Source organism: Gopherus flavomarginatus, chromosome 3, assembly GCF_025201925.1.
Source record: "Gopherus flavomarginatus isolate rGopFla2 chromosome 3, rGopFla2.mat.asm, whole genome shotgun sequence".
NCBI classification, from domain to species: domain Eukaryota; kingdom Metazoa; phylum Chordata; order Testudines; family Testudinidae; genus Gopherus; species Gopherus flavomarginatus.
In genome coordinates this window covers 16,209,340-16,225,743 of record NC_066619.1, presented here as the reverse complement: position 1 = coordinate 16,225,743, position 16,404 = coordinate 16,209,340, and the positions used below count along the sequence as shown (strand labels likewise).

At 39.1% G+C, this 16,404-nt stretch overlaps 1 protein-coding gene across 2 annotated transcripts in view; it reads left to right on the top strand.

Annotated features, from left to right (window-relative positions):
- DYM (dymeclin) overlaps positions 1-16,404 on the top strand; it is a 355,894-nt gene that overhangs the window by 42,160 nt on the left and 297,330 nt on the right. For both annotated transcript variants that reach the window (XM_050944679.1, XM_050944680.1), the window contains exons 3-5: positions 8,079-8,131; positions 9,067-9,160; positions 11,087-11,220. In XM_050944679.1, coding sequence (XP_050800636.1) covers positions 8,079-8,131; positions 9,067-9,160; positions 11,087-11,220 — 281 coding nt within the window. The remainder of the gene's footprint in view (positions 1-8,078; positions 8,132-9,066; positions 9,161-11,086; positions 11,221-16,404) is intronic.

Sequence of the window (16,404 nt, the reverse complement as noted above, 5' to 3'; positions counted from 1 at the left end):
AGGCCCAAGACACATCTTCTTGGGATGAATTATTGCTTCAAACACACTTGATAGGTAGGTAGAGTGTATATTGCAACTCCTTTTGTGATTCTGGTTCATAGGTTACTTCTCAAATTTGTTCTCATGCATGGGTGAGTAATCTTCTGAATTACATGACTTTAAGCATATATTGAATACATCAAATCATAAATACTTTTTGAGAAAAGTCCTACCTGACAATAAGGCTGCCATTACTTTATGGGGAGAAATTTTTGGCAGGGTAGAGAGATTGGAATTCTTGAACTGCGGTCTGGATCAATCCACTAAATGAACTTTACTTCTTGAAAAATATTCTCTCGTTGTTCATCAGTACTGGAAAACAGTTTGAAGTCTAACACTGCTACTCTGTGGATTAATGAAAGGATCCATGCTTAAGATAAGTTTCCATCTTTATATTCATTCATTAACTAAACAGCAGCTCCGCGGGGACTGTGGTGCAAAGCAAATCCAATAGCTAGTGCTAGTGTTGTTGCTGTCATGCCACCTCATGAATCTTGGCTGATGACATGCAGAGACATTTTCTGCATAAGTGGTTAATATAGTCTATCTTCTGTCTTCATAACAGAAAAATTATTCAGGCAACTTTTTCCGCTTCTTGCATGTATTTTTTCCCTCTGCTTAAGTTTAGCTGACTGTTACAGTTTACTTTGCATTTCCTGTTAAGCTTTGCCTCAGCTTCCTAAAATGGGCTGATTTTTTAGGTGTACACTGCACCCTCTTCATAAGGCATCCTTGAGGGCCTAATAATAATGTTGAGTCGTAAAGGAATAGTGTTACAATATTTGGGCACGGTAGCAATGCTGTACTTGTGGTGGAGGCACTTCCATTATAACCTTCCCCCTGGGTGCTTGTAACTCTTGTGCAGAGATTTTGCAGGCATGTTTTTACTTAAAGTGTAAAATTTTAAAATGGCAAAATACAATTCTGTGTTTTTCTTCTTGTTGTCTGAACTTGAGGAAATAGGGTGTGCCTGGTTTTCAAGATTTTAACTCTATATTTTATTCTCAGTGGAAAATGACTAAAGAGTTAGAGAAGTCCATGGTGTCTAACCGTTTTGACCAAAGAAGGAAGTTTGTCTGGTTCTACAGAATGGTAGTAGTTTGAGTTTTTTCAGTTTTGCTTTTCAAAATAACTAGGGAACAAAAACTAGTTAAAAGTGTTACGGTTGCAAAGACAAACATTCAGAAATTAGGAAATACAAGAGGTACGGTTATGAGATTATTGTCCCTTCATACTGAAAGTTTCAATCCTGGAGCAATTAAAAAAGCTAAATTAACCAGGTAATCTGAGTTACAAGAGTCTTTGGTATCTTTTAAAGCACCCCTATTTAAAAAAACAAACAAAAAAACCCACTCCTCCCTCCCTTTTTGTTGGATTCAGATTATATTGCATTCAAGGAGACCCCTCCAAGTGTAGTTAGAGTGCAATAAACATTCTCCCAGTCTGTCAGTGTCAGGAAGGAATACATCCTGATGACAAGCAGCCAGCTGGACAGATTTTTAGATAGAAGATTGAGAGAAGTCCCTGTTTCATTCAGACCCAGTAAATTGTAATGTCTGTAGGCGTTGATTCTGTTTTCCATTTTTATACCATTTGTCTTCAATTACAGCTGTGTTTCTAGAGCTGAAATAAGAGACCACCCCAGAGTTAAAATTTTAACATTTCAAAAAATATGTATTGGCAAGTAAATTTAGTCTTTCTGAAATTCAGCTACAGAAGCTACTATAAAGCAGGCAGCAGTGCAAATTTGCGTTTCTCTGTGTCAAACAAGCATAAACTAAAATTGAGGAGGGAGAGTATGAGACATTGTGCAAGATGACTGCTTTCTCTCTCATGCATGCAGTCAATTCACTGTGCTGCAAAATAGTCCAATGCACAGGATAATCTGCTGATTTTTTTTTTTAATTTAATTTAGATGGCTCATCTCACTGGTGAAGTTACGCCGTCTTGGAGCATAAACACTGGCTTTGCTACTGATAACCTTTTAAATAACTCCTTTGACTGATGATCCTACCAATACCCTATTCATTGGCTTTCATACAAAATTTATATTCGCAGCCGTGTCGGAGGGGCTGCCCGTGCTGGGCGCTGGCTCCTGCAAGTGGCAACCTGACATGCTGCTGCTTTCACCGCTGTGGTTCTTGGCTGGTCTCAGACCATGGCCCTGCTGGTTTCGCTCATTGTTACTAGAGCCCTGCAGCTCCTTGGATATCTGAATCCATGGATATAAATTTTGTATCCGTGCAGGGATCTAACAGCCTGGTCTAAGCATCTTTAAATACTTTGATTTTGTTTGTCAGATTGCTTATAGGAAAACACTCGCTAATATTTAGTAGAGATGGGGAGTGACTTAGCAAATTGGTTATGATAAGACTTAATGCTTATTAAGGCTGTATACTAGGGTTACTAGGACAGAGAGATTTGCAGTAAACGTGGACACCGTCCTTGACTTCACTATGCCTTAGTTTCCCCATCTGTAAATTGGTGACAATGGTATTCACTCACCTTTGAAGTGCCATGAGATGTAGATGAAGGGTGCTGGAAGTACTTATTAAATGTTATGTAGCATTTCTCGTCTTCAGATATTAAACTGGCTTGAGTGTATTTGTATTCTGAGAACTGCTAGAAAAATGCCGCTTAAAACAGTTATGTCATTTCTACAGTTCAGACTCTGAATTAATTGCCTCTGCACAGAGACTGTAGATGACTTCTTTGACATCCTGGGGTTTGGACCACTAAAACATTTCCAAATGAGTGCCCGCAGACTAAGGAAAACCCCTGTGTGGAAGCTGAGCTTCCTTTTTTCATTCAGTCCGAGCCACACTGGTAGCTGAGCCCCCAAGGAGGCAGAAACACCTGTGGGCAGCAGAAATACATTTGATGTGAATGTAGCCTTGAGTGTTGTGCAATTTGAGACCGTAATCTTGTCAGGAAGAGAGTGTGCAGCTAGTCTGTGTGTGCAGGTGGAGGAGACATGGAAGTGAGAGTAAATCATCCATTTGGAACATGGAAGGGCTCTTCAGGATGTAAGAGGCTTCACTAGGAATCGCTGAAGTGATTTTTGAAGTTGATGGATATAGACGGGTTTGGCTTATCCTTAGCTGTACCTGAATGTTTACTAGTTAGGAGTGTGTGACCCGGACATCATGCTCTGCCAGCGGGCAGGGGGCACAGTGTGTGCATATGGTTTTATAGGGATCTCTTGGGTCAGAGATCCCTATAAAACCATAATAATTCACGGAAGGGTGGCAGTGTGATCTCTGAGAGCCAGTAGCCCACTGGTCATCATAGTCATTGCAAAATGTAGGGATGGATAATATTTAAGGAGTGATGTATCTATATAGGAAATTATGTTCTTAAGATTTTGAAGTTAAGGCAGGTCACCAGAAAGTGACATATCTCAGCTGGGGATCTGACCCATGGCAGGCACAGACAAGGCTTCCTCACGTTAAAAGCAGGTGGTAGCAAGGTGCCTCACAACCCTGGGTACCCCCGGGAAGCATCACAGAGTGGATTTCTGCTTGTGATCGTCCAGTAAATGAAAATGTATACATCTAGGAACAAGAATGTAGACTATGCTTATAAGATGGAGGACTCTATTCTGGGAAGCAATGACTCTGAAAAAGATTTGGGGGCAGTGGTGTATAATCCTCTGAACATGAGCTCTGAGTGACACTGTGGCCAGTAGAACCAATGCAACCCTGGGATTCATATAAAGAGGAATCTCGAGTAGGAACTGAGAGGTTATTTTACCTCTGTGCTTGGAACTAATGCGTCCACTGCTGGAATACTGTGTCCAGATCTGGTATCACACTCCAAGAAGCATGTTGATACATCTGATGCAGTTCAGAGAAGAGCCAGGAGAATGATTAAAGGATTACACAACATGCTTTATAGTGATAGACTCAAAGAACTCAATCTATTTAGCTTAACAAAGAGAAGGTTAAACGGTGACTCAATTACAGTCCATAGGTACCTACGTGGGGAATAAATGTGTAACTATAGGCTCTTCAGTCTAGCAGAGAAATGTATAACATGATCCAATGGCTGGAAACTGAAGCTAGGCATAAATTTTTAATGGCGAGAGTAATTAACCATGGGGAAAATTTACCAAAGGTTGTAGTGAAGTCTCCATCATTGACCATTTAAAATCATGATTGGATGTCTTTCTGAAAGATATTCTCTAGGAATTGTTTTGGAGATGTTCTGTGCTCTGTGCTATACAGAAGGTCAGACTAGATGACCACAATGGTCCTTCTGGCCTTAAAATCTATGGATCTTTCCTGCCCACTGGCCTCCCATTTTTCTCTCCTACTCCCACAAATATACTTCCATATTAAATGCTATGGCATTTAGTGAAGTGAAGTTTGGGGAAGTTTTTGGGGGATATAGATTGCTCCAGGCTTCATTTTTGTCATTGCGCACAACCCAGCTGTGGAACTGAGTGCTCACCGCAGAAGCATTTGGGCCCAAGGTTTCTGCAAATATGGCTCTTACTTTGTCAAATTGTAGATGAAAGGGAGTACTCTTTCAGTCAACATATAGTTAGTCTGTGGAACTTATTACCACAAGATGTCACTGAGACCAAGATTTCAGTAAGACTGGATGTTTATATGGATAACCAGAATATGTCCAGAGTTGCTATAGTTAATGGGTGGAATAAGAGTATTTGTAAGGGATATTTCAGGGTTTAAGACAAAAACTAACCCTTAGGGATTAAGATTAGACCTTCATGGGGGCAAACTGTCTCAAATCTTTCCACTGTACTGTAAAGGGTTATTGCATTTTCCTGTGAACTGTCTGCTTCTGGCCACTGTCAAAGACAGAGTTCTGGACTGGATGGATCGTGGATCTGATGCAGCATAGCAGTTCCTATGGAATCTCAATCTGGAGGTCTTCTTGGAGTATGGTGATTGGTTTGGCTAATCCATTCAGTCCTATTTTTCTGTAGTTCTTTTGCCTGATTTGAGGGTGAGTGGGAGAGCCAGACCTCCCAGGAACTAATCTGTTTCATATTTAACCCACTGGAGAGGTTTGGGCTTCTGGATGCACCTCTCTTGGTTTTACAGGGAGGAATTCTATTGAGAACATGTGGGATGATATATAATTACTATATAAGAGTACAAACTGGGAAAACATTGTGAGCAAAATATCTCACAAGTAGAGGAGATTTGAGCTTTTAAGAAGGCTCGAGTCACTTTCTGCCAGAGAGAAAGTACACTCCTGTCTTTGGTTGCCTCTGACTGCAAAAGAGATTGGCAACTAGATTAGTTTATGCTTGGTGATTCCTGAAACCACTAAAGTCAGTCTTTCCCCTAATTTCCCATTGTAAAGACTTTTTGAACATAAATACTTTCCACTTTCATAACATTTTCTGTCCAGGGACCTCAGCGTATTTTGCAAACACTAAGGATTGAATCCTCAATTTTCCCAGGCTTACTAATACACCTGCATTGGCAGGTGATATTGGGATCTACTCACCTGCTCACCCTCCACATCCCTTTGGTAACCTGTGTTTCAGATAAGTAGAGGGAGGCTGCCTGCTTACCTGCTATATCAGTAGGGCAAAGATGTATAGGAAATGCACGAGGGAAAAGATGAACAAAATTGAGAAAATCTGCGGAGGCGAGAGAACTAGGTGAGGGTGTGTGCTGGAGCTGAGAGATAAAGTGCAGTAGGAAGAAATTAGTGCATGGAAGCCTTTGGGGCTGTGGAGAGAGAATGAAAATATGTTTCAAGACAGATGAAGCTTAGAAGAGGCAGAAATATAAGAGAATGAAAAAGCATAGTTTTCTATTCAACCCCTTTATGGTAAAGCAAACAAAAGCTCTCTAGATTTTCCTCAGCCTTGGGCTAATATGATATCCTCCCCCTGGCCCAAATCCATTTAGGATGTTTGTGCCACCCTCATTTTCATTCTGAACAACTGACCACAATGCTCACTCCTGTATTGCTATGCCCATTTTATAGATGACAGCTTCAAATCACTAGAATTGTTTACACCAGCAATGAATTTGGCCTTGAGAGGATAAGTGTCTTGCCCAAGGATATTTGAGTGAGCTGGTGACAGAGCAAGAAGCAGAAATCTAGTCTCTTAACTGTCCTCTTCACTTGCAAGACTCAGTTCTGCCTCTAAAAATCTCTTGGTGTTTAGTGAAAATTCATGCTGTGATATTTACCTTATATGTATTCAGAAGGTGACAACTTGAAAAACAAAACCCCATTTCATAGTTACACTTGGTAAAATATGTCTAGCTCTTTTTGATGAGATAATAGGCAGTTACCTATAGACTGTCAGCTTGTCAGAAATCTCATTGAACTGCAAGTTATCCTAGGCTGGGGGTTTGAAAATGGAAGTTTAATAGACTCCAGCTTTTCTACTGATCGTAGCATGTTACTTTGTACCAGGTTTCTTAAAACAGACAGGCTGGACCTGGAAGTGTAAAAGACATTTCCCCACCCAAAAAAACATACTGGCTTTGTATACATAGTGAAATACTTCTGTGATGGATTGTATTTACTGAGGGGCAGCCTATCTTAAATGCTCAATTACTGAGGGACAATCTACACTCATTGCTATATTTCCTTTCCACAAGCTACTCTCAGTATAACCTTTTATGAGTGATGTAGCTGAATATTTGGATGCTAATATCTAAACTGTATCATTAAATTTATTAACCTTAATTTGGGTTATTGCAGATTATGTACTACACCTCTACCTCAATATAATGCTGTCCTTGGGATCCAAAAAATCTTACCACATTATAGGTGAAACTATGTTATATTGAACTTGCTTTGATCCACCGGAGTGTGCAGCCCCGCCCCCCTGGAGCACTGCTTTACCGCGTTATATCCAAATTCATGTTATATCGGGTGGTGTTATATCGAGGTAGCTGTGTATATGTATTTTATGACTTTTAAACCAAAATTTGTGCTTTGGGATAAGTTAAGCATTATACTCAAATGTATAAACACTCTTTAACCTGTGTATTATATAATTTTAACATTAGCTTTCATAAAAATTTTTAAATCTGTTCTTTTTAATGGAGTTTGTCAGGTTAATAACACTAAATTGGAAAAGGGGAAATTTACATTCTGTTAAGGAATCTTGTCTTCCCTTGGTACATATTGGCAGGATCCTTAAATATCTAATATAGAAGCAGTATGGAGGTGTCCTATTTAACGTGGTCTTGGGCAAGATGCCTGCATACTGTTTTTGTTTTTCCTGTGTCTAAAATGCAAATACTTGATTTACTTCACAAGGATTATACGAGGATTAGTTAATTTGTACAGTGCTTTTCAGGCCTATACATACACCACAAAGTATGTATTTTATAGGTTTCACATAGTTGGGATTATTTTAAGGTTGTTTGATTCCTTTCCCTCTTCCTCCCTCTCCCCCTCCCTTTGCATTATAAAACCTTTGTAAGTAGATGTTTTGATATAGATATATCATCTGGCAGTTAGTGAACTTGTAAAAATCCTATCCTCTTGGCATATACATGATTTACAATTGCATCTGTTGTAACCACATGCAATAATTATTGAAACTGGGCTACAGTATTAAGTCTGAATTTAAATGTTTGCTTATGGAGGCACTTTCAGTTTTAGAAAAGGGTTAGAGTCTTGCTTTTATATCCACTCATGATGCAATGATATTCCTACTACACAAGCAAACTTCTTCTACAAATTGAAACTGTAGACCTATGTTTATTTTCAGGGGCTTATTCCAAAACAAGCCTGGGATGAGTGAAGTTTATGACATAGAAATGATGTGCCCACTTTAAATATGAATTGTTTGACAGAGTGAGATGAATGCTAATTGTCCATTGTATGGCCACACTACTTCAAATAGCGCGCACAGTCTATGTGAGTAAGGTAAATGGAGTAACTAAAATTACAAGGTCATAGGAATTGCAGTACTGCACTATAACAAATATATTTAAATGCAGTAATTGTATTCTACAAGCGGCAGGCATCTATAGGCTCAGGGATTGTTATTGCTCATATAACTAAATGCTTCCTTTCTTCGTCTTCAGTGCTGAGTTAAAGCTGTTGGAAGAAGCCACCATCTCAATCTTCAAGTCTTTAGGTGAGAGAGATTATTTTGATGGCTTCACATATTTCTTTGTTTGTTGTCAACTTTTCTGATAAGTCACTGTTCATGTAAACATCTGTGTCTATATTTATTTAATTTCGCTCATCTGCATTTTGGTAGTGAGATTTTTAAAATCATATTTGTCTCCCAAGTGGAAGATGAAAACAAATTCTTCTAATTTGTGCTGTTTAAATGTAACTTTGTCACATTATTCTGTGTGTTACCAACAGAAAGAAGTGACTTGGGCACAATTATTTTAGTAATTGAACAGACTTCTTTTAAATGATGATTTTTAAAGCATTGCCCCTTTAGAAGTAGAATATCTGTGGGCAGATATGGAGTATAGCATGTGACACCTGTCATGTGGAATTGACACTGGAATTAGAAGATGAGTGCATATCCTGCTTCTCATTCTGAGTTATAATTTGATTCCCTGGATGTTTAAAGTTTTAACTTGCAATGTTAACTCTGTTCATTACATTATGGAAACTTCTAAAATATTGAAAGGATAGCAATGCTGATAGAGAGAGATTATGCAGGGCGGAACCAGGGATGGTAGAAGAGTGAGGAATGAAGTGATATTATTGTCACAATCAGGCACACTTTCCTGATAGTGAGATCTATTGAGCTTTGGAATAGTCTCCTGAAAGAAATAATGTGTCTCCATTGTTCAGAATGTTTTAAATTTAGGTTGGAAAATGCAGTGTAGTGAACAATCTTGCAATAGCAGAAACATGGACAGGAGCCATCTTTAACTATAGACTGTTTTTTAAAAAAAAAACTATAAAAAAGTAGCCTTGGTGTGTGTGTGTGTTAAATACATAAAATGTGCAATGAAGAGTAATTCCTGCTCTATATACCGTGTGTTTGAATTAATTATCATCATTTAAATTACAAATGTACTCTAATCTTTTCAATCCCTCATCTAGTTGAGAACAATCCTCGAACAGGAAATCTTGGGGCATTGATTAAAGTCTTCCTTTCTAGAACCAAAGAGTTAAAAATTTCGGCGGAATGTCAAAAGTAAGTTGGCAGTGAAATGCCAGGAGTTCCCTTTTATGTTTTAAATGTTCAACTTGTTGATAGCTCTTGGGTAATGCAACGATGGCTGCTCCATAAATACCTTAATCGGCAAGGTGAAAATTCAGGTTCTCTTAAAGTTTATTTTTGTTTTTAAAAGAAACTACTGTAATTTCAGAGGAACAAGTATCTTGTGTATTTCAAGCACTGGGATTGGAATATAATATGTAAAGTTGTGCCATTACAGAAGAACAGAAATTTTCCATTTGCATTACTTGTGTGAGTGGATCTAAATGTTGCAACAAACATATGTTTATATAATTTTGGATTAATCTCTGCCCTTCTCACTCTGCAGTCCTAGGCGCTACTATCCCACTTCTTTCTGTGGATGTCTGTGCATGACAGACAATAAAAATGCTGTGCAAATACTCCTTTCCTAGGTTTATAGTCTGTGACTCAAAATTTCTTGGAACGTAAATAAAATTTAAGAGAACAACTGATGCTCTAGGGATTTTGTTTTCCTTAACCTGTAGTAGCAGTGGCTCTCATGCCATGCTACTGGCTGCTTATTTTGCAAAATAAACATTTATTTTTCAACTGGGATGCTTTTTTAAGGCATATTATAAGTCATCTGATAAAGCTTTTTAGCTAATCTAAATTTATTTTAAAATCAGTGCATTATTACTAGAATACTTGAAACTCTGATCAGGCCAGAATAGAAAATGATATAAAATTACACTACTTTCAAATCGTATGATCAGATTGCCTTTCTAATCCTCTTCCCTCCCGGTGAGGGATGAAAACTTCAAGAAGTTACACTTTCAGAAATATAGTTTTCCAGGAAACTTTCCAAAGGTTTTTTTTCCCCCCTGGAAATTTCTTTCCTGGCAGGGGAAGGAGGAGTTTGCAGACATTTTGAGGCCAACTCCTCTTCTAATCTAGGGATCCATTGAGAGAGAATCTCTATTATGTCCAGAGGAAATATAGCATCATTTTGGATGCTGCTGTGTTGGCCCCTCAGCCCCTTGACAGCGTGGCTTCAGCAGGAGCTGCATATATTGCTGTTGACTGGGTCCCCCTGAAGCTGCACGTAGGTACCCAGAGGGACATAATACAGTTCCCTGCTGGATTGCCTTCATGGCTAGAAATCTGGGAACAAAGCTGTGAAGAGTAACTGGACTTACTGCTGTTGCTCCTGAAATCCACTGAACGTCTTCCACCTCGAGTGTCATCTGAATAATATTTGTGCACGTAAAGGGATAAGATTGGAGATAAATTTCCATGCAGAAAGAGTGAGATTTAAAGAGGTCTCAATCCATTTGAGACTGCCCTATAGTACGTAGCAGTGGGTCCCCAGACTTTTTACCTCACACCCCACCTTTCCCCTGTCCAGTTGGGCCAGGAGTGGGTCCACAGCTGTGGGAATGGAGGACACGGACAGGGATAAGGGGGCTGAGGCTGGGAGCGGAACTTCGGCCAGGGGCTGACCCAGCAGCCGGTGCCCCTAGCGCAGGTGCCGGAGGCTGCGGCTGGGGCCCCAACCACGCTCTCCTGCATGTTCCTCCATGCCCCCCTGGGGTGCCCCACAGATTGGGGACCTCTGAGGTATAGAGATTAAAAAAGATAATAGGCTAGCTAGTTAATTTCCTGAAGAGAATGGCACTTAATGGTAACTGTGATGCTTTTAATAATAGTACTAAACTATATGTAGCAAGAAGTCTGCGTCTTCTTGAAAAGAAACATTTATTTTTAAACAAATTTTCTTTGCTATTGAGTGTCCACATTTTAGTCACTTGAGACTTGCCTTTGCCTCATATGGGCTACAGGAATCTTTCCATTCACTGTTACACACACCTAGTCACGACTATTGCGAAACATTAATAAGTAAAACATTATTGACTCTTGTTTACTTTTCTGTTTCTCTTCTAGCCATCTTTTTATTTGGCAGGCCCACAACGCATTGTTCATTATCTGCTGTTTGTTAAAAGTGTTCATATGTCAGATGTCAGAAGAGGAACTGCAACTTCATTTTACTTACGAGGAGAGAATGCCAGGCTCATATGGTAGGTATTGAATATTATTGTGGAAACAAGCAATGCTCCATAGATGTGAATTTGTTGAAAAACGTTCTATATTATTACTATAGCGCCCAGTTCAGCTTCAAGTCCAAACGTCAGTTCAAAATTTGAAATAGTAAAGTAATTATGCTATATACCGAGGTGTTCATCAGCCATGGAAAAACCAGTTGGAGAAACGTTGAACCTGAGGAGCGCCTGAAAGCGTGTCTAGTGGGATTTTCAAAAGCACTCAGCATGGGCCTACCTCTGCTCCCATTGGAGATGAAAGCCATCTGATCAGAAGACTGCATCATCCATATTTGTGCTCCAAGAGCCCAACCCCAAAGTATAAGACCTGCCTAATCAGAGGACGAGGTTCCAAGCCTAGTAGAAGGGAGGAGGGAGGATGGGTGGAAAATAGGGGAATTCGGGAGAAATATCATCTGCCTTGTTGAGTACAGGGAGATGGTGAGAACCAAAAAGTCCTTTGCAAATATTCCTGGGATCAGCTCTGCATATTGTGCATCCATGGTAGGAAAAAATGATTTTATGGTCGCCCAGGAAATTGCATGTTCTGTAATTTGGGGGAATTTGAAAACATTTGGTTTTCTTAAACTGGCCACTCATCGAGTTCACCAACATCTAGAGATCTTTTTCCTTAAATATTTGTGAGAATTGTGTATTTGATCCTCTTTGATATTACTAAGATGAAGCAAAAATGTTGTCCTGTAAGGGATCTGTCCTAAACGTTTAGATCCATTATTTCTAATTTCTAGTGTCCTGCAGGATGCCTGCTGGCTTAGTAGTAATGCTTTGGACTTTTATATAAGACACCTGCGTTTGATTCCCACTGTTGATGATTGTGCTCCCTAGTGCTTTAAAGAATGCACCAACAAAACCTTGGTCCCCCTCTGCCCATGCTGATGTGCTATGATCTCTGTCAAGATCACAAGTTAAATAGAAATAATTTTTGTCAGGACTGATGTGCCCTTCGGACCACAACTGCTGGAATCTCTTCCTGCAGTTGTATCTGAAATTCCTCCTCACTGTCTGTGTATTGTATCTTTCATCTTTTTTTATTTTTTTAAAGGAATGTACAATTTTATATGTAAAAGACAAAATTTCATAAAAACCAGCAGCCAAAGTGAATAAAGGGCTTTTACTAATATGTTAAGCGGAAAGAGCAGCTCTAAGGATACAGTAGAACCATAGAGAAATGATGCAGGTAAAATTCACTTGTGGATAATAGTTGAATTCCATTTAAAAAACCAAATTCTCTGACTCAACAAGAAAAATACAGAAAAGTGAATGTAAGCTGAAAATTAGGAACAGCTTCCTCACAGTGAAACCAGTTAGAGTATGTTTCTCAAATGCGGCCACCAGAGGCTTTTCTTGCGGCCACAGCCTCCTGGGCAGTGATGGGGGAGACGTGGAAAACAGTGGCCCCTCCCCTGGTGCTGCCCGCAGGGATTTGGGCCCTGCCCTCCTCTGCAGCCACAAATGCCAGAGGAGCAGGTAGCTGGTATGAATTTCCCAGGGGTGGTGGGGCTCGGGCTTCTGGCTTCAGCCCTGGGGTGACAGGTGCCAGACTGCAGCCGCAGGGCTTTAGGCTCCATCCCCCAGCGGGGAGGCTTCGGGCTCCAGCCCTGGGTTCACAACCACCCCCAGCACCCCTGGCCCCCACTGCCTCCCTACCTACCTCTCCATCCATGGCTTAATTTGTCCCCTGGCTTGCCGGGGCTGTGCAAGTCTGCTGTGAAAAGCAATATTTGTATGTTTGTTAATATCACTTTTCACTGCCTCCCAGCTAGCTAATAAGTCTGCTGTGAAAAGTGATACATACAAATATACATATATAATTTTTCATAGCAGCAGCCTTACTAGCTAGCAAGTCTTAAGAAAAAAGAAGTATAAAAAGCATAAGAAACAACAAAATAGACAAGAATGTACAAAGCACCTTATTTTGTTTCTATTCTGTTTAGGTCCAGAAAAGAATAGAGACAACTGCACATTATTTTTATTACTGAGTCTGCAAAAAACCCTACATAAATAAATTACAGTGATTTGGATATGTGCATATTTATTTGTTTTTCCTAAAGTTAATTAAGTATTTTAGGAAAAATTGTCAGAGCGGCCACCAGCAAGAGTTGGTGGCCGTGCTGTAAGGCCATCAAAAATTTTCTTGTGAGAACCCCTAGAGACTGTGGAATAGTCTTCCCGGTGAAATGATGGAAGCCCAGTGCAAGGAGTGTTTAAATTTAAGATGGGCAAAAGACTGCACTGATAGAAAGATGGACTTCATGATCTCTTATATACAATCTCTTACAATTTTTCAGTGGTTCTGTTGCAAAAGTAGTAATAGAGTCATAAATGCATTTGATAATGCAACAGTTGGTTAGTGTAATATAAATGTTGAGGTATTATTATTTATATAGCAGTCACAGAACATAAGTTGTGTTGACAAATATCAGTTTCCTGCCCCAGACAGCTTAAAATGGACATAATTTTCATTGCAGAAGTAAGGAAATGAAGAGCTGAGCTTGCTTTAGCAACCTGAATAGTTACTTTCTCCTTATTACTTGCTGATGTGTATTACAAAAAGTCTTTTAAAAACATGAACACTGTGTATCCATTCCATTTACAATTATAAAAATATTCTTCATTATAATGCTTCATTTGCTGAAGACGCTTTTGAATAGTGTTGTCATCCTGAAATGAGACATTATTCTAGAGTGCGCACACAGAGAGGCAGAGTGAAGGTTAGTGCGCAAACCTTGCCTCTCAATTTCCTGGCTTTACAATAAAGTTTTGGTTAAGGTTCTAATCATATGTGGCTTATTGAATAAAACCAATTACTTTGCTTTCTTCAGCATGGATGGCTGGTGTCAGAATTCTAATACAATGTGTGTGGGTTATGGAAAAAAGAACTCACAAGCATCTGAATGTGGGCTTCCTTCAAACAGTCAGCCCAGGCAAGGGCCTGTGTCTTGGAGTGCAGAATAATTGTTTGTGCATAGACTAGTGAAAACCATTCATTAAAATCTATTTAACTCCTTGGCGCCTGCTGTTCCTCTGGGGAAACCAGACTTCTGGTGCCAGAAGATTAACAGCTACGTGTTGAAATAGTTTAATGTCTTTAAGCTGTGATGAGTAATCTCTAAGAATGAGGTCAGCTAGCTGATACATTAAACAAGCAGTGCCTGATTACAATAAACTATTACTGCAGAGTGAACGTGGGTTTTCACCTGGTAAAGAAATATTGCTTAGTTGTCGAATACAGCATAGTAACAACACACAGGGAAATGCCACATGAGAAAAGTGACATTGAAGTGCTTTATTTTACCATCAGAACCACAATAATCTTTTTATTCTTAACAACGAGGGAATTCCATATTCTGCAGTATTCAGAATAACTGCTATCACTGAGCTATATGTCTGTAATAGATGTCTAGATATCTGTACAGTACTTAGTATTTAGCACCATTTGACTGTAATTCATAAAGATATTTATGAACTTCAAGTATAAGTTTGTGCATATGGAGCAGTATAGACAAAGTTACTTAGCAATCATCTTAGATTAGTAGATTGTTAGTTGAATGCTATAAATTAAGAGGGTAACTGTGTGTGGTCTGTTGGTTAGAGCAGGGGACCGGATTTTTGAAAATCTGGGTTCCTTTTCAACTGTGTCACTGCTTTGCTGTGGACTTGGGCCAGTTACTTCTGTGCCTCAGGTTCCGCCTCTGTAAAATGGGGTTATTTCTTACAAACCTCACTGGAGTACTGGTTTATTTGAGGATCCTAAACAGTTTTACACAGTATTATGATTATACATCTAATATTGTAGTAGGCTGATGGATCTTTACAGTCTGTAAATTTAGGATATTGGAAAAATAAATGACTGAAGTGTCACCAAAGAATATAATAATATTAAAAAGCTTTTGTATTTTGACCTAGTAAAGAGAGAGGAAAAAATTAAATGAATTTAAGGTCCCTTGTATAACTATACCAACAGTAGCTTCCCAAAGTAATTTTTTTCATTCCTGGTACCTTAGAGTTCCCCCTAGTGTTACAAAGTATATGCTGATTTATTATTGCATTTTGTATTTGCTCATTTACTTAGCACTACATACGATGAACTGTTTTCTTGTTAAAAAGAAACAGTTTTGAACAGTTCTCACTGGCTTTTCAGCTGCTGCACTAGGTTATTGGTATTTCTCCCTCTTTCAGATGGCAGTGCATTTGGGCAAATCTTATGAAATATATTATTTAATAAAAGTACAAATAATCTGTACATAAATGAAGACATTAGTTCCATATCTGGGTTCGGAGGATGTTATCAGCTTTAGCTTTGTTATGGCTTATGAAGGACCTTTAGCATTACAGCCTGATGTACAGTTGGGCTTTTTGTTATTCCTTATTGATTGTGCACACATGGCCCACATGGACTCCTTCCACCCACAAAAATAACTTTATTTAATCAATAGAAATTATTGTCGAAAACTTAATTGTAATCCGCTTGCAAAGAATCGCCTTCTGTGGTCATTCAGAATAATCCATGCTTCCTGTGACTCCAGCCCTTTTCCTTATGTGTCATTCACCTTGACATTGAGAGAGTAGCTACCTCTTTTCAGGGTCACCTTGGCAGAATTCTTCCAAGGTCCCCTAAAAGCCACTCTGTAAGTCAATATTGTGTACAGTCTGCTTTCCTACTCTCTCTTTTTTAACATCTGTTCTCTAGTGTTTCTAGCCAGAGGCCTGTATTTGAGTAAAGCACTCTTTGATTTTAATGTGGCTAACTTAGATACCTGGGATCTTGGCACAAACTGAGAACATACTATTGCAGTGCACCACAGTCTTGCTAGAATGAACTAAAACATAACACCTTCTGCAAGATTTCCGCCATTTTTAAAGGAAAAGGATTGTACAATGTATTAGAGTGATGATGTGTGGGAAAATACTGAGTGCCCAATGGCAACAATATCTTTTATAAATATGTAAGCATTTTGTGTTTGGCAGTTCATTGATGGCACAGTTTTTACAGCAAACTATTAGTTAGAGGATAGTCCATGTCTCATCTGAAAGATGGTACCAACTCATTTTATGTATAGTGTGTAATCTATGCAAGTGAGTCCAGCTTGTGCTTTCTCAGCAGACTATATTTTAGGTTTAAAGAGCTTCATATTGTTGCAT